Source organism: Typopeltis vanoorti, chromosome 11, assembly GCF_054136105.1.
Source record: "Typopeltis vanoorti isolate ZY-2024b chromosome 11, IOZ_Tvanoo_1.0, whole genome shotgun sequence".
NCBI classification, from domain to species: domain Eukaryota; kingdom Metazoa; phylum Arthropoda; class Arachnida; order Uropygi; family Thelyphonidae; genus Typopeltis; species Typopeltis vanoorti.
The window spans coordinates 35,879,984-35,898,927 of record NC_143559.1 but is presented as its reverse complement, the minus strand read 5'-3'; the positions used below and the strand labels follow the sequence as shown (position 1 = coordinate 35,898,927).

The window sequence follows — 18,944 nt, the reverse complement described above, 5'->3', positions numbered from 1 at the left end:
ACTCTACTCATTCAGTCTCCAGTAAAACATACTTTGTTAATCCTCTTGTCCAGCACACCTTTAATAATTGAATCACTATGCCACAATCTAATGCCATAATGATTAGAGAAATAAACTTAACCAACTGAGTCTATTTCTTTACACTTTTCCATAGTATTTGTCCAAAAGGTGGGTGACATAAGAAAGCAGTTTGGCCTTTTGAATAAAAAATTGATTAACAGTGATGGAATCCATATTGACAATTGTTTACTAGATGAAGAGTTTTAGGCATCATAAATCCAGGCATCATTTGCCAGGTGTCGTGGTGAGCTTCTGTAATCCTGCTAACTGGAGGCTTGAATTAGTGGATGGTTCGAAGACTGGAGTCCTGTTTTGCAACAATCATATGCTGAGCAGATGTCCACACTAAGTACAGCATCAAAATGGTGGCTTCAAGGGAGTTTGGGGTTACCAGGCTGAATAGCAAGAAGCATACCAGCTCAGAGTGAAAACACAGCAGGTAAAAGTTTCCACATTATACAGTGGTGAGATGAAATCTGTGAGCAGGCAATGTGTGGCAGCTAGGACAACAAAACTAGAACCAATTCTTTTGCATGGAGAGTGAGTGGAATGCATTGTCTGAGTATGTTGAATGCAGACACATTGAATCACTTTAAGGCACAGTTTGATGAGCTTTGTACGTGATAGTGTGTACCTCCTACAAAGAGTCTGACTCCATGGAGGTCAATGTTAATAATAATAATAAACCTATACAAAACAGATGTTGCTAACTGCTATAAAAAAAAAAAGCAATATGGCATTTTCCAACATCTGTTTTTATCAGAAAGAAACCTCCACTAATGGTAGTGCTGATACAGTATTTACATCAATGCTACCACCACACGATGCAATTATCAAGTGATTATTACCCATTTAATTAATTATAACTGCCATCATAAAAAATTCTATGTTGGCTAAGGTCTACAGAGTCAGTCAGGATAACAGAATTCACTGGAATTCTGGAATGTGGCACCAGTACAAAATATTAGCTATGACTTAAAGAGAAAATCAAAGTTATTTACAGTGGCTACATCAGCAGCAAAAACATTTTTGCTTATCACCTTATAAAAATATTATACACTAAAAAAGAGTTTATTTGTTAACAATCCAAAACATGAAGCATACTGTACAAGTTTTTATTAAAATAAACTCTTCAAAGAGGAAAAAGCACAAAACAATTTGACACCTTTTCACAACATGAATGAATTATTTTACAGATTTCACTTATCCGTTACTTATATAAAGTATACTACTACATATTCAGTTGATAATTTTAGCTTTAAAGTAAAACTATTTAAACACTGTACAATAAAGAACTTCTTGTTGAAAACAGTAACAAAATTTTTTAAATTTACAAAATTTGTTTTCAGTTTCACAGTTTATCTAATAGTTCAACCGTGCTGTTGTTTCCATGCTGTTGATATGAACAGATGACCTTCCCCCATTATTATCAAATGTGGAAATGACATTTTTTGGACCACTACTTTCTGGTGATCTGTAAAGGTAACTAGCTACCTCGGGTAGCTTGTCCTTTTTCATTTTTGGTCTCCCTGTAGAGTCACTAGAGTTATGAGTACATCGATGAAATCCTACAGGATAAACAGCTGTCCCATTAGCTGATTTATCAGAACAAAATCCCAAATGTTCAAACTCGACATTTGGCTTTGGTCGACCAGTCGAACTTGCTTTGGCATGTGATCCTGAGAGATTGCCTTGTTTGAGAAGAAACTGTCTATGAGATGCCACGATGCCATCCAAATGATGCTCATTTATATCAGTAGGAGATGATAATGGACTTCCTGTATGTAAAGGTGCATCTCTTTTGTCCAGATATTTATGAACTATCTGACCACCAGATAATGGGGACAAGCAGTTATCCCTCGAGTTGGTGAGGCGGCTACTCAACTCTTGGGTTCCCACATTTACATCAAATCTTTGAAAATGTTTATCATCACCTGTGCAACTACCATTTACTTTAATATAATCACTTTTGGTATCTTCTGTTTTCACTCTTCGTAAAGCTAATTGTTCATCTTTATTTTGATTTTCAGGCTTATAGTAACTGCTATGGGGATCTTTTCTTTCATGTTTTGTTCTTGTTTTACTTTTAAGACCTCTAGATGAAAGTTTAGGTGATCGATTAACATGGCTCAAGCTTCGCTCTGGTCTGGATTCATTCTCATCCATACCTGGTGAATATGTCACTCTTGATGCAGCTTCTTGTATATAGTCTGAACCCCTCATTTTATCTAAACTATTCCAACTAGTTGTATACTCCCAAATGTTTTTTTGTCCCCCTAAAGATGGAGTGCCATCATTTTCATTATTTGATCTTATAGCCATATTGTTTATTATAGAGTTTTGGGAATTATCCTGATTAGTAAAAGTTAATGATGCACCAGATTTACCATTAGGAGAATCATTTGAATCTGTTAAATCTACCACAGTGGAAGTTTTCTGTAAATTGCTTTTTATTTCTTGTTGCAAAGAATCTACAGAAACATCTGATGTATTATCATCTTTTAATGCAATCTTTATTTTATTTTGGCTTCTATCAGCACAAAGTTTTGTAGAATTACGTATTTTGTTAATGGTTGGCCTAAATCCATCTGAATCAGAACTTGATCCAGCTGATTCATCTTTGATGCTTTGATCCAAATGCCACAGTGCATTTGTTGCTTCTGTAGCAAGTTTATTAATTTTCTTCCCACTCTCTTTGAGCTGATTTTGTTGATAATGAACTTGTGCTGTTGTTTTTAGTGAAACATTATTAGAATTTAAAGATAGAGAAGCCTTTCTCTTTTCAGCAGATAATTCACCATCATAACTTGAATTAATTACTTCCCTATCAGGTAGCACATCAGAAGAGTCAGATCTGTCATCTTCTGCAGAAGAAATAGATATTTTATTCATAGATGGTATTACGGACTTTTCAATATGAAAATTTCTTTTTGAATGCTTTAAAGATGTCTGCAAAGCTGTGGCAGAACCATTTTGATCAGAATGCAAACTTTCTGTTTCCAGAGTATCTTCAAACTTCTTTTCCCACTGAGGGACACCCTTTTTCACACTTCCCTTAGTCATTGCACTGGCAAGCATTCTCTCATTTAAGGAGCCAGTAGTTGATACATTGACAACCACTGGAGTTTTATCTTTTTCATGTAACACATTATCAGAATTCTTAAAGTGAGATACTAATTTATGAGCAGCTACTCCCATACTTTGCGATCGGCGAGGTCCTAATCCATGTCCAGGGAACGTATCCTTTCCTATTTGAGTTAGATCATCAATTGATTGGCTTCTGTAGAGAGGATGAAAGAGCCGCTGACCACCGCTGCTGAAACTAGAAGAGCCTAGTCGCTTTCCTGGTGTTGAAGGCTGCATTCCTCTGGACTGTTCAGGTGGTCGTTCAAGTTCCAGCTGAACATCATAAGGTGATGCATAACTGAGAATAGTAAGGGCATCTTCATAGACCATACTGATGAACGAAACAGTCACACTCAAAATTCGATCACCTACAGAAAATATAATTTTTTTTAAAAATCTTCCAATAATTCAAATATTTGATTCTGATGCTATAATATACTTCACATAGGATATCATCATCATGTGTATAAACTACTGAAACTGTGGATTAAAACATTTTTCACTGATAATAATTTAAGAAGTTTGTGATCAGATGACAAATATTTTCAAATCATTCATTACCTCCAATTTTAGTTATTACAAACTTACAGGTGAGGAGAAGTACCATGGTATGAGATATTGTACGGGAAAGAAGTTTACTGCATCAGAGATATTGGTGTTTGCAGAAGCTGTATCTGATTGTAATACCAGAGATAAAAGAATAGATCAAGCAGGTGTTAAACAAATGAAGTGATTATGAAAAACTTGGAAGGAAATCTTTTCATGAGTGCTTTTGGAGCAATGGCATGGAATGAGAAATTGGATAGGAAAGACAGCAAAACTGCTTGGAAGGGTTGGGGGGGGGGGCAAGTCAAGAATTACTTAATGGTATCTGAATGCATATAAAAGTCTAGAGTGATAAATAATGTCATTTCAAAATGAAGGAATGGTAAGATAAAGTATGCCATCTGGAGGAAAGACAAGGTGATGAAAGGAACAATAAGGTGGGAAGCAATAATCAGTTACATTAGGAGCTGAAGGCCATGCTAGAAAGATGATACATTTGGCAAGGAAAGAGAAAGCACAGCATAAAAAACACATAGCTAATAAAAAAAATGCCAGGAAGCTCTTAAATATGCAACCAATAGAAAAAAATAATGGTTATGACAGAAAGGTTGTATTTGATGATAATGGTAGTCAGGTAACCACTGTGAGGAGGATAATTACAGTATTTAACAAGTATTTCATTAAAATATTTCATGCTAGTAAGAGTAGTTTCATTTGGTGAAGGTACTGAAGTTTTCATCAGCGAAAGTACTGGAGAGATTGGTGAGAAGTGGGATACAGAAATGGGTTGATAACAGCAGTATTCTCTGTGATCATCAGCATGGGTTTGTTAAAGGGAGATCATGTTTCACTAACTTATGTACTATAACAAGGTGACAAATACCCTTGGACAGGGAGAAATGCATACAGAGTGGTGTACTTGGATTTTGCAAAATATTGGATTTTGATAGACTGCCACACGACAAACTGTTAAATAAGTTGAAACAGATGGGACTGGATAACAGACTTCTAAGATGGATCAGTGACTGGCTGTCAGATAGGTATCAGAAAATTTTATATGAGGGTGCAGTATCCTGAAAGAGAAAGGTCACCAGTGATGTTCCACAGAGGTCAGTTTTGGGACCATTGCTATTCAATCTGTATTTTAATGATATTGGATGAGTTTAGCTAGTGATATGCAACTGTTTGCAGATGATGCAAAACTGGGGAGAGCAATGCAGAGTCAAGCAGATGACCTTACAAGGGGACTTGAATAGATTGCATGAATGGCAGGTAAGTGGAACTATCAGTTCAATGTCGCAAAGTTTTGAGATTTGGTAAGCAACAGCAACAATGGAATGCAGAGTAAACACTTGGTGGGGAAACTTTAAAGTAGAGGAGAGATCTGGGAGTGATGGTGAACAAGGACCTGAAATTCAGGGACCACATTGCATAAGTTGAAAAAATGTCACATAGGATGGCAATGATGCAGAGGACCTTGACATGCAGAAATATAGAGGTTATGATGTCATTGTATAAGGTCTTCGTCAAGCCTCATATGGATTATAGTGCACAGATTTGGTCACCTGGTTTTCATGGTGACAAGATGTTAGAAAGATTTCAGAGAATATTCATAAAAGGTAGTCGAGTGGTTTCTGGAATGTGGAGTACAAGGACAGATTGAGAGAATATAAGTTACAGAGCCTCGTGAATAGGAAGAAGAGGACATGGAAGAGATTTTTCATAGAATGGGAGAGGGGAGGTAGAACAAGAGGCCATTGCTGGAAACCGTATAATGAGGATGTGAGCAGAGGAGTGAGGAGAAGGTTCTTTGCACGGAGAGTGAAATGCATTGCCTGAGTGCATTGTGAATGTAAGCACATTGAATCATTTAAAGGACGATTGGATGAGTATTGTGTGCAATAGTGTGAACCTCCCACGATGAGTCTGTGACTCCATGGAAGTCAGATGTTAATAATAATAATATTGATAAAAAAAAAATTTAAAGGTTGAGTAAGGAATGGAATGAAGAAAAAGGAGCTAGAAGTCAGTGAGAAGGAAATATTATTATGATTATTGTTATTAAGAGACCTCAAAAAAAAATCAAGGACCCAAAGGAGGCCACATATCACTTGTACCAGTGGTCAAAAGCTTTTTTCTTAAATTCATTCAAGAAATGAATTCAAGAAAAAAGCTTTTTTTTCAAAAAAAAAAAAAGAAAAAAAGAAATTCACTACCTGCATTCACAATCTCTAAAGGCAATCCATTCCAATATTCCAATCATATGCTACTCTAAAACAAAAATATAGCTATTGCTCTCTTCCTGCATTTATTCTTAACTTCCATGGATGCCCTCCATAAAATGAAAAATCCCATCTACTGGTGTCCTGCATAACCTTTTGTAAGTATCACTCATATCATCCCCTCTTTCTCGTATTTGCTAATTCTCAATCTGTCTTCATAATCAATATTCCAAAAGTCTGATATCATCTTTAACTCTTCAAGCATAATCCCACCAATATTAATATCACATTAGATATCTCATTCCCCCAAACGGGGAGATAACTTTACATTTGCTAATCTTGAATTGACAGCTGCTTTTTCATGCCCACAATTCCAGCCTATTTGAATTATTCTGCAAGTACTGCACATCAACTACATTCCTGATTATTCTGCCTATCTTTAAAGCATCAGCAAATAGCTATTGATGTAATGCAATGCACCAAGAACTGATCGCTGTGATACACCACCACTGGCCACCTTAAATTTTGCAGACTCACATTCCCCATATATTATTTTTGATATCTGTTGGTCATCCCCTTATCCGCTTCATAATTAATAATTCAATTCCATTTTCTCTAGTTTATGCTACGGTTTTCCATGCAGTATCTTGTCAAAAAGCCTTAGTCATGTTCCATCAGTCATCATTGGTAACCAGACCCAGAAGAGATCTTTTGGTCTGGCTCCTACTGATGAGACCTCAACCAAGAATATAATTTTAGTCACATGCGACATGTAATTCTCATTCAGCAAACATTTGAAATGACCATATTCGCATTTTTCATAAAAATAGAGAAAAACGAGTTTTGGGCAGTGATAAAACACTTTTATTTGAAGTGGACAGCCACACAGATGAAAGCCAAGTTAGATACAGTTCATGGGGACTCAGCACCAACATTAAAGCTTATTTATTTTTGGATAAATGAGTTGAAATGTGGTCGTGAGTCCATCGAAGATGAAGCATGCTCCAGACGCCTGACTGAGGTCACTATGAAGGAAATGATCGACAAAATCCATGGTATCGTTATCGAAGACCATCAAGTGAAAGTGTTTGACACTGCTGTGATTGTAGACATCTCAACTGAACAGGTGTACAGCAATCCCTCAATTAATGAGCTCTTTAAAACAGGCGCATTAATCGAATATAGAACCTATGGGAAAATATATAATTCGTTCCTCAGATGTCTTTTTTGACCCTTAAGTTTTTTTTATAAAAGAAGTAGTGTATGTCTCAGGGCCTAGTTAAGGGAAAACCATGAAGCTGAAAGACAATAAAACATATTCAGAATATAAATTTATTCTGCTTCTTAACAGAGAACTGAGTTAATGTAGTTTGGTGGGCATTCTGTTTTCTTTTTTTTTCATACAACTGATGGTATGGCCCTATTGCCTCTCCTGCAAATTTTAACTGGTTCTCTCTTCACCGGAGTCGGTCTCTAAGCATTGCTGCTTAAAAACTTCAATTGTACAAAAACTATTTTCAAATTGTTTTTGTGAAACCTCTTGGGACTTGTCAGTGATTAAATTTTCTTCATATTCTTCCGGATCTTCCCACTGTGCATCTAAATGTAGCAGGTCGGAATCACTGAACTTCTCAGAATGAGATTTAATTAACTTAGATTCATTTGAAAAGCCTCTAAAATCATTTGCGCAATGTGGAAGAATGTGCTTCCAAACTGCTTGCAGTAATTTCATTCGACTTTGCCATTTTATTACCAGGCTGAGATTTCTCCGATTTGGCTAGAAAAGTTTTGGAAGGCATTCGCTTCCAAAAATAGGCAGGTTTCTTCGGCATTAAATATTTGTTGATCACAATAGTCCCCCTTCTTAGACAGTTTTCTTCAAAATCTCCTTATCTGCAATTGCAACTTCACCTGTGATTAGAACATTATGTAGGCTATTTCTCTTTTTGAAATGCTCAAATCACCCAGCACTTTCCATCATTGATAGCCCTTTCTTTCCAGGTTACAAAGAGACAATGCTTTTGATTTAATAAGGCCAGTGTTTATGGGATCTGTTTTTGGTTACAATCTTTGATCCATGTAAAAAGAAGTCTAATTCAATCATGATAATACTTTGATTTTGAGTACATGCATGATGAACTTGAAACAGTCGTACCTTTCTCTTTGTATTCAGCAGTTGATTCACCAATTTTTGTGTTCTTGTCCAATCTTTGCTCTGGACTCGCCTTGTTCATTTTTCTTCATTATTTCAAGTTTCTCTTCCAATCAGATTACTTTTTGAATAATTTTCACACTTCTATTTTTTGGTCACTAATTCTTTTATTCATGATTAACGGTCGGGAAAATAATTTAAAATAAAGTAAGGAAAACAATTGCACCAGATATGATTAGCAAAATGCTATGTAAAGCAGATGACATAAATTTTGGCAGTAAACTTGGAACATAGTGTACATGGAAATAGTATAGTATGCCATTAAGAAATAACTCTGTAAAATGTCTCAAATCGGTAACTAATTTATTTCATCCTGGTGAGTGATTTTTTAAAATAGTTAGCCATAAAAAATGTATAGATCAAAAATTTTTTAAATCTGTAACATTTATTTTTAAGATGTATATAAGCGCACTACTCAAATTTGTGTATCAAAAAAAAAATGACGCACTAATCGGTGGCGCATTAATCGAGGGATTGCTGTATAATATCCTGCATGAAAAAGCTGTTTCAAAAAGCTGTGTGCACGATGGGTGCAGCAATTGTTGACTGTCAATGAAAAATGCATGCAAAAAAGACATTTCAACACAGTGTTTGGCGATGTTTAATTGCAATTTGCAGGATTTTTTGCATCGATTCGTGACTGTAGACGAAACTTGAATCCACCACTACACATCTGACAAAACAGTGGACAATGCCCAGTAAAAGAGCACCTAAAAAGCAATGACTGTTTTGTCAGCTGGGAAGATTATGGCCACTTTTTTTTGGGGGGGGGGGGGGGGATTCCCAAGGAATTGTCATGATAGACAGTCCAACACATCGGTCATTGCGATGGCAAAATTGCACGGATTGAGGTTCGAATTGGTTCCACATCCACCGTATTCTCTGGCCTTGGCACAGTGTGATGACTTCTTGTTCCCAAACTTAAAATTTTGACTCAGTGGGAAAAAAATTTTCTTCGAATGAGGATATCATCAAGGCTGTCAATGACTATTTTACACATTTTGACAAATCCTACTTTCTAGATGGGATGAAAAAATTGGAAACTCACTGGACAAAATGTGTAGATCTCAATGGAGACTATGTTGAGAAATAAAGGTGATTTTTTCCAAAAAAAATGTAACTTATTTTTTTTTTTTACCAAATTTTCAAACTCATACATTTGAATAAAGGATTAAACAAAATATAATTTCTTGACAAGAAATTATATTCTTGTTTACAAGTGAAAACACTTTCTACGATATAGTTGGAAGGAAAAATAGTTCAGAAAGGGTATTAGGAGGATGTGAGGATTATCTGATATTCCAGTTAGACAACGTGAACTAACAGCAGCAATATCCTTTTTCTAACTTTATAAATTGAAATAGAAAAGAGAAACCAGTTTTAGTTGTGGACATCAAAGTCAGAAGAGAACTTCAGGGATAAGTGTTGAAAGCAATCAGAATGATTACTAGAGTGAATGTGGTGAATAACTCAAAACATGAAATGAAACAACAAAAATCAGGGAAATGTTGAACCAAGGAAGATTAAAATCAGAGTTGGCATTTTCTGGTATGGGATGTCTGATCTGAAAAAATACACATGAACTACCCTTATGAAAAGAAATTAAAGTATACTTTGGATAGCTCAGCTGGTAACAGCTGCATGTTGCAGCCACCAGTTGAGTTCTATTAGGAACACATTTGGGGTTTAGATGTTATAAACTGGTGGAAGATATTGTTCATATTAAGGCCACAGATGCTATTGAAGTGGACATGGAAATGTTATGATTTTGGTATATGCATTTTTTTTAATGTTTTTTATCATTATTATTACTGGTATCTCCATGGAGTCAGTAGACTCATCGTGGGAGACCCAAACTAGCAAAACAATATCTGTCATATCTCTTCTTGAATTCATTTACAGACTAAGAACTTACAACTAAGTCAGGCAATGAATTCCACTCATTCACCACCCTCCAGGCAAAAAACTTTGTTCTCACACCCTTGTTAACCACACTCTTCTTTAATTTCTAGGGATGACCTCTTGTTCTTCCATCACTATCACACAGCTGAAACATTTTCCCTGCATCAATCCTATAAAAACCTTTCAGTAATTTGAATGTTTCCATCATATCCCCTCTTCTCCGCCTATCAACCAACCTCTGCAATCCACAAGCTCTCTATCTGTCAATGTATGGAGCATTTTTTACATCACTCACCAACTCAGTCACTCTTCTCTGAACCCTCTCCACAGCTTCCTCATCTCCAAGGAATCCAGGTGACCAGACCTGAGCACAGGAATCCAAATGTGGAAGTATCAACACTTTATGAAGGGGAATAATAACCTCTTTATCTCTGGATGTCAGTGTGTTCCTCAACAACCAAGTAATCCTATGTGCAATCTTGGACACCTTAGCAATGTGTCCCCTGAACTTCATCTCCCTATCTACCAACAACCCTAAGTCCCTAGCATCATCAATCTCTTGGAGTACTGTTCCATCAATGTAGTACACAGCTGGTAATCTTTTAATCCCAAAATGCATAACTTTACACTTTTCCACATTGAACTGACATCCATTACCTTTTGCCCATTCTACCAGCTTATTTAAATCATCCTGCAAACTTTCAACATCATGCAATTATTATTATGTTGATTCCACCCACAAAAGGTTAAAAACCTACAATACATTAGTATTAATAGTGTGGGTGAGCTGAGAGCTATATAATCCAAAAATACTACTCAAGAGACAAAAAATTGAACTTTTTAAAGCCATTTGAAAAAGTAGGGTAGTGGTCTCAAACTGGGAAATGAAATTCATCTACCACACCTAGAGAATGGCATTGTTTGTAGTAGCAATTGAATCTGTAGCCAATTAGGAAGGCAGGTACACTATCCACTTAGCTAACCATGCTAGAAGTTGTGTTTTTTTTGGGGTGGGGGAGGAGAAGTGGATTAATTTCTGTGCAATATGTAATGACTTTTACAGATAATGTGGAGGGAAGAGTTTGTTGAAGAGAAGAGACATGCAGTGCTGGGGTTGAAAGACTCAAAGACATGCTCTGAAGAGATCACACAGTCTGGTGACCATAAAGTGATATTAACACTATCCCTTACCTGCTAACACTAACACTTACCTTACCATCCGATTCATTCCAGTCTTTTTTTTTTTTTTTAAATGTTGCTCCTGCCCAGAAAAGCTATTTGTAACCCTATAGTACATTTTTTGTACTGTGGGTGGGTGGGTAGGTAGGTAGGTTTTTTTTTTTCCCTAATCAATTTTATATGCTACTTGTATTTTTAATTTATTTTTTAATAGTCCAGAAACCTGCTCTAAAGACCAAACGTGAAACTTTATCAAGCCACTTTGGGCTCCAATAAGAAAGGTAGTGGTCTCACACCAGGAGATTAAATTCATCTTCCACCTGAACACAATCACAAACATCCATGCTCACAGCTGGATTCAAACCTGCAGCCTGTTGGTTGGAGGACAGGTATGCTAACCACTCAGCCAACCAGGCTAGCAATCTAGTTACTGGATATGACAATGACTGAAGTGAGAAAAGATAAATGAAATGGAAGTATTCTAGATATTGAAAAACTTTAATACAAATATAGCCATAGCATTACATGAGATATTGGCCCACGTATTACAAGAATGTGCAAGGAAATTAGCAGCTCCTCCAACCAAACAATTTAAGTCTCAGTTCTGGGAAAGTGGCAAGGAAATGAAAAGATGACATAATAGATGTGGAGACACCAAGCAGAGGTAGCAAATTACAGACTAATCAGTATCTAAAGAGTAGTTGTTAAGGTACTGGAGAAACTGCTGAAAGGCAAAATTTAGAAGTGTGGATGGGAATATACTCTATAAGGACAGTATGATTTTGTGAAGGGGTCACTTATTAATCTACTATCATACTTATTAATCTAATCATTTGTTATAATAAAGTAACAACTGAGTTGGACAAAGCAAATCACTACATAATGATGGACTTTATAAAAAGGCATTTGAGAGAATACCTGTAACTCTATTAAGAGAATGGTTGACGGAGATAGAGAGAGAGTAGTTGGAAGTTTTTCCCACTTGGTTATACTATGAATTAAAGATACCAAGAAATTATATACTTGGTTTAATCCTTTATCCAAGTGTAAGTAAACAAAGTTTGCACCTGAAATATAATCAGGACTAGGGCAACTCATATATAGAAGCTAATGAATTCATATCACTTGCCTTAGTATCCCATAATGCAAAGCACTTGGTCCCGATTATATTTCAGGCACAAACTTTCTTTGCTTACACTTGGATAAAGGATTAAACCAAGCATATAATTTCTTGGTATCTTTAATTTATAGTATAACCAAGTGGAAAAACTTCCAACAACTACCTTTAATCCAGAGTATTTTAATAATGTGTGAAACCTTTTGGCAACTGGTATATGAAAATAGGACTTCTGCATTACTTCAACCTATCCAATAATTCAAAACACATATTCTTACGGATATGTATAATGTTATGCATAATGGGAAAGGTCACTACCCAGACAGTTTTAACCTTTATTGAGGTCTCATCAGTGGGAGCCAGACCCAGAAGCGATACCTCCCACTGATGAGACCTCAACAATGGTTGAAACTGGTCTGGGTAGTGACCCTTCCCATAAAAGGTTGGTCGATTGGTAGAGCCTCTACTACTAATGACTCAGTTAAGTAAGTTTGAGCGCGGTTAGTAGTTGGAAGGGGAAACAATCGTTCGATGCTGTTGGCACACTCTCCTTCAACGAGTCTTTGGACTCCCTGGAGGTGTCAAATAATAATAATAATTATACATACTCATAAGAATATGTGCTTTGCATTATGGGACAAGTTTCAATCTTTATTGAGGTCTCATCATTGGGAGATATCGCCTCTGGATCTGGCTCCCACTGATGAGACTTCAATAAAGGTCGAAACTTGTCTGGGTAGTGACCCTTCCCATAATGCATAGCATTATACATATCTGTAAGAATATGTGCTTTGCATTATGGAATACTAAGGCAAGTGATATGAAGTCATTAGCCTCTATATACAAGGACAAGCTGTCCTTGTCCTGATTATATTTCAAGTGCACACTTTGTTTGCTTACATGTGGATAAAGGATTAAACCAAGTATATAATTTCTTGGTATCTTTAATTTAAATCAACGAGTAGTATAACATTTTACTGAATCCGGGAATTTTCTTCCTTCCTTCAATATATGGAAGTTTGATTGTTGGATCTGTAGTTTGTAGTTGTTTGCACTGCAGTTTGGACTTGTTTGTAGTTTCTAGTTTATTCCCAAGTCTTCTCCACTGAGGACCATCAACTGGTATTTCCACAAGCTAAATGGGGGTACTGAAGGTAAGGCAGTGAGAGAAATATCTTAACGTATGGGAAGATTCATGTTATTTCTTATTTTGTTTATTTCTTTGAGAGTCTCACGTGGTGACTTCCGTTCCAAACTGGTGAGCAATACTCTGCAACTAGGAAGACCAGAGCCATGGATCCTGTTCTAAGGGTCTAGGAATTACAACCCTAAATTGCAATTATAAGCTTGTTTACAAGTTGTTCCTGGATTATTTCTGATGTTTTTTTCAAATGTTTTTGGTATGATAGGCTACAGTCCAGTGTGGCACTAAGGTAGCAAGAGTTACTTTCACGGATTAGAGTCCTGTGCAGAAGTTTATTTTTAGTTCTCTGTGAACCTCATGGTTATTTCTAAACCACAAGAAACTTGTTTTCTTTATTTCCGGTTGCTATCTCATCAACCCAGTCTATAATACCATAATTAAAATCACCCATAATGATAATTTGATTATATATCTCATGGTCACTACCATCCACATTACTAGGTTTATAACATCTAAGTATTTCATTCTATTCACCTCCATCTCACAATATACTGCCTCAAAAGTGGCACTATTTCCTTCTTGCATCTCTACCTTGTCTAAACATAACTCTTTCTCTGTCATCAATAGCACTCCCTCTCTGTGTTTATCCTTTCTATCTTCACGAAACACATCATACCCTTCCATAACGATGTCATCTTCATTTAACCATGTCTCACTGATTCTAACAAGTCTTGGGTGAACAGGCTCAATTAATGCAAGCATAGCATTCTTTATGATCAGCATGGATTTGTAAAGGGTAGGTCCTGTTATAGTAATTTACTTGCATTTTTTGATAAGGTGACAAGTGGATTAGATACAGGAGAATCATTTACAGTGATATTCTTAGACTTTGCAAAAGAGTTTGAGAGATAAGTTGGGGTACAAGTTGCAGAGGATGGGAATAGATAGTATATTGGTTAAATGAATCAGAGATTGGCTCTCTGAACAATACCAGCAGGTTGTGTATGATGGAGCAGTGTCTCAAGAAAGGAGGGTAACCAGTGATGTGCCCCAGGGTTCTGTAATTGGGCCCCACCCATTTAACTTGTTTGTAAACAATATATCATGTGGACTGACTGGGGATTCTTCAGTTGTTTGCTGATGATTCAAAGTTGGGAAGAATTATAAATAGAACTGCTGATGTAAATTCCCTTCAGGAAGATTTCAATAGACTTTTTACTTGGACAAAAGAGTGGGGTGTAGTTTTAATATCAATAAGTGCAAGATGTTGCCATTTGACGTGCAGAAATATAAGGCTGTGTACTATATCGATGGTAGATGAGATTAGAAATTTGGGAGTGACGGTTCACAGTAGGCTAAAGTTTAGAGGACATATTGGTAGTGTTTCAAAGGCTGCACATCATACTGCTGCTATCATAAGAAGTACTCTGACATGTAGGGATAAGGAAATGGTTGTGCCACTGTAAAGGCACTGGTCAGGCTACACTTGGACTACTGTGCTAAGATCTGGTCAACTGGTTTTCAATGCGATGTGGAGACATTGGAGAAGGGTCCAGAGGTGAGTGACTAAGACAATATCAGGACTTAGGAATGTTGATTATAGAGAGAGGTTGAAGAAATGTAGATTGCAGAGTTTGTTGACAGAAGGAAGAGAGGTAATATTATTATTATTATTATTCCTGATACCTCCAAGGAGTCCGAAGACTCATCGCGGGAGGACACCTACAACTGTTTCAACTGATACAACTGTCTCAACCACTACACCAAACCTCTACTATGAATCATCTCCATCTACTGCCCACCTCCACAACTAGTATTTTTTGTCTATACATTGCGTGTGTTCTGAAGGTCAAATTTGTCTGTATATGATATTATTATTATTATTATTCAGGCCTCCATGGAGTCAAAAGACTCATCGTGGGAGGTCCTTCCTAAGAACATAAAGTCTTTAGGGGAGGTTCCCCCTCCCCTAAGAAACACAAATTCTATCATACCACTCTTTAAACTCATTGACCGTTCTCGCTCTCACCACTCTATCAGGCAATGCATTCCACGGTTCAACCACCTTCCACGTAAAGAAACCACTCCTCACCCTCTTGCTCACAGTTTCCTTTCTTAACTTCCAGGGATGGCTTCTTGTCGTCACTCCTTCCCGCTGTTCAACCAAGCGAAAGAACTCCCCAGTGTTAATCCTGTAACCACCTCTCAACAGTTTAAAAGTCTCAATCATATCACCTCTCCTTCTTCTATCCACCAAACTCTGCAGTCCACATTCCCTCAGCTGATCCTCATAACTATTCTTGTACAGTCCTGAAACCATCTTTGTCATTGGTCTTTGTATCCTTTACACAGTTAATTTATCCCCTTCAAATCCTCGGGACCAAATCTGAGAACAATAGTCCAAGTGTGGTCTGATCAGAGACTTATACAACGGAATGATAACCCTCTTATCTCTGCAGGTCAGTGTCCTTCTCATAATAGCAGCAATCCTCTGTGTTACCTTCACCACCTTTGCAATATGTCCCCTAAACTTCAGGTTTCTATCAATCATCAACCCTAGATCTCTTGTCTCCCCTATTTCCTCTAGTATAACTCCTCCCATAGAGTATGCAGCATTCCATCGATGTTTACCAAACCTCAAGACCTTACATTTTGCTGCATTCAACTGACACCCCCATTCATTTTCCCATCTATCTAGCTTATTCAAATCCTCTTGCAGGGCTACCACATCTGCACTATTACTAATAATCCTTCACAGCTTCGCATCATCTACAAACAACTGAATATCCCCTTGCAATCCACTGGCAGTGTCATTGATATAAAGGTTAAACAATATAGGTCCTAGTACTGAGCCCTGTGGGATCCCACTTGTAACACTCTGCCTCCTTGAAACTGCTCCACCATACACAACTCTCTGATACCTATCAGACAGCCAATCCTGAATCCAGTTGACCAATCTGACATCCAGACCCATGTGCAGCAACTTAAATATCAGCTTATCATGTGGCACTCTGTCAAATGCCTTCGCTAAGGCTAAGAAAATTGCAGTATATGCCTTTCCCTCATCTAATGTTCTTGTAACTTTATTATAAAAGGTTAGCATATTGCTAAAACAAAAGTGCCCTTTCACAAATCCATGTTGACTCTCACAGATAACATTACTCTCATCTGCCCAATACAGCCCCTCACTACTTTCTCCAAGATGTTAACAACTACAGATGACAACTGCAGATCACAAACTGGCCTATAATTAGACACTTCCAGTCTGTTACCACCCTTATGCAATGGCACTATCTTATCTTCCTTCCATTCCCTGGGCACCTTTCCTGCAGCCAGACTTTCATTGAAAAGCCAGGTTAAAGGCACTGTCAGTTCCCTAGCACATTCTCTCAAAACTTGTGGTGAAATACCATCCAGTCCCAAAGCTTTACTGACATCCAGAGTACTCAGTATCTGAAACACACTCTCCTCCTGTAGCTCTAAACCTCAAACCAGCCCTATCCCTCTAGCATTAAAACTGACTCCTCTAGGATGAAATAGTCCAATAAAGTGTTCATTGAACAATTCCACTATGTCCTCTGCATCAAACATTTTCTCTCTATTCCTATTTTATCCCACAATATCATTCTTCCAAAGTCATTTCTCCTCCTACTGGCCACATAGCTAAAAAATTCCCTAAGATTTTCTTTGGATCTTAGTGCCAATCTCCTCTCATATTCCAGTTTCGCTTTCCTTATCACACTAGTCACTCTTCTAGTCTGTGTCTTATATTCTTCATGCATCTTCTCTTCACCTGTCTCCTTATATCTCTATTGAATGTGTAGGTTATAGTGTGTTTAAGAGGGACAGAGAGAATAAAATGGGGGGAGGGGAATTGATGACAGCTGACGAACTGCAGCCAAGGAGAATTGAAGTTGTATCACAGGATAGTGAAAGGAGCTCGTTTGAGGCTATTTGGTGTGAGATTGAGACTGGCAGAATAAAATATACAGTTGGGTGCTCTATAGACCAGGTGATGGAATAGATGGTGGAGATAGTATGTATAAACAAATTGATGAAATGAGTGGAAGAAGAGTAATTATTATGGGGGATTTCAACTATGGTAACATTGATTGGAAAGAAGAGAGGACACATGTGAGGAAGGAAATGGATTTTATTCAATTATTAAGGGATAACTATCTGAGACAGCATGTAATTGAAAATACTAGGAGTGTGAGAGTGCTTGACCTGGTAATAGCATCTCAGAATTTGACTGTAATGAATATGACCATGTTGCCACCTATTGATGAAAGTGATCAAAAGGTCTTGACCTGGGAGGTGGCTAAATGCGTGGAATTTTCGATTAAGACAGGGTATATGTGGAATTACCATGCTGGCAAGTATGACAAGCTTAGGAGATTGCTTGGATCAGTGCCATGGCATGTACAACTGCAAGGGCTGGACGTCGATAGAGCATGGGAAGTGGTCAAGGAGCATTTACAGGAGGTTATGGCTGGTTGTATACCTAGGGTCCGAATAGTAAAACAAGTAGGGATTAAATGGATGAATAACACCATTAAGCTTGAGCTGCAAAAAAAGAAACAACTGTGGAAGGAATTTAAAGAAAGGGGTGACTTGCAGCCACACGAACGGTATAAAGTGCAGGCCAGAAGGGTAATGAGTGTGGTAAAAAAAAGCAAAAGCGGATTATGAAAGGAAACTAGCTATGCAAGCAAAAGAGAATTCCAAAGTTCTTTCAATATGCTGCAAGCAAGAAAAAACTGTACACGGCAAAATGATTTTAAAGAATGATGATTGTAAGGAGATCACTGAATCAGTCGATATAGTGGAGTTACTGAGCAACCACTTTGCAAAAGTATATCATCCAGGTGGTGACATTGAAGAAATGAAGGAACCATTAGTTTATACGGGAATTGTGATGAATGAAGTGAAGGTGAACAGTCTATTACAGAACTTTAATGTGAATACATCTGTGGGATTGGATGGTTATACTGGCACAGGTCTTGCGTGAAGTGGCTAAGGAATTATCAGTGCCTTTGACCATGTTGTTTAATCTGAGTCTCGGGTCTGGTTTAGTCCCAAAGGTGTGGAAAGAGGGGAAAATAGTTTCACTGCATAAAGGAGGATCCAAGACTATGGTTGCAAATTACCGATCGATCAGCATATCAGGAGTCGCCTTTAACCTGGCTTTTCATTGAAAGTCTGGCTGTGGGAAGGGTGCCCAGGGAATGGAAGGAAGATAAGATAGTGCCATTGCATAAGGGTGGTAACAGACTGGAAGTATCTAATTATAGGCCAGTTTGTGTGTCATCTTGTCAAGGTCTTGGAGAAAGTAGTCAAGGGAAAAATACAGGAATGGATTGATGAAAATGAGATACTGTACAGGAGACAGCATGGCTTTGTGAAGGGTAGATCATGCCTCAGTAACTTGCTCAA

The 18,944-nt window shown here is 37.4% G+C and overlaps 1 protein-coding gene and 1 non-coding gene across 2 annotated transcripts in view; one reads left to right on the top strand and one right to left on the bottom strand.

Annotated features, from left to right (window-relative positions):
* Positions 1 to 291: 291 nt before the first annotated feature.
* LOC150101443 (signal recognition particle RNA) lies at positions 292 to 590 on the top strand. Its single transcript, XR_016549097.1, has one exon.
* Positions 591 to 1,161: 571 nt separating this feature from the next.
* Positions 1,162 to 18,944, bottom strand: part of LOC150101442 (uncharacterized) — a 129,953-nt gene continuing 112,170 nt past the window's right edge. The window contains exon 6 of the mRNA XM_090400496.1: positions 1,162 to 3,554. Coding sequence (XP_090256622.1) covers positions 1,423 to 3,554 — 2,132 coding nt within the window. The 3' untranslated portion in view covers positions 1,162 to 1,422. The remainder of the gene's footprint in view (positions 3,555 to 18,944) is intronic.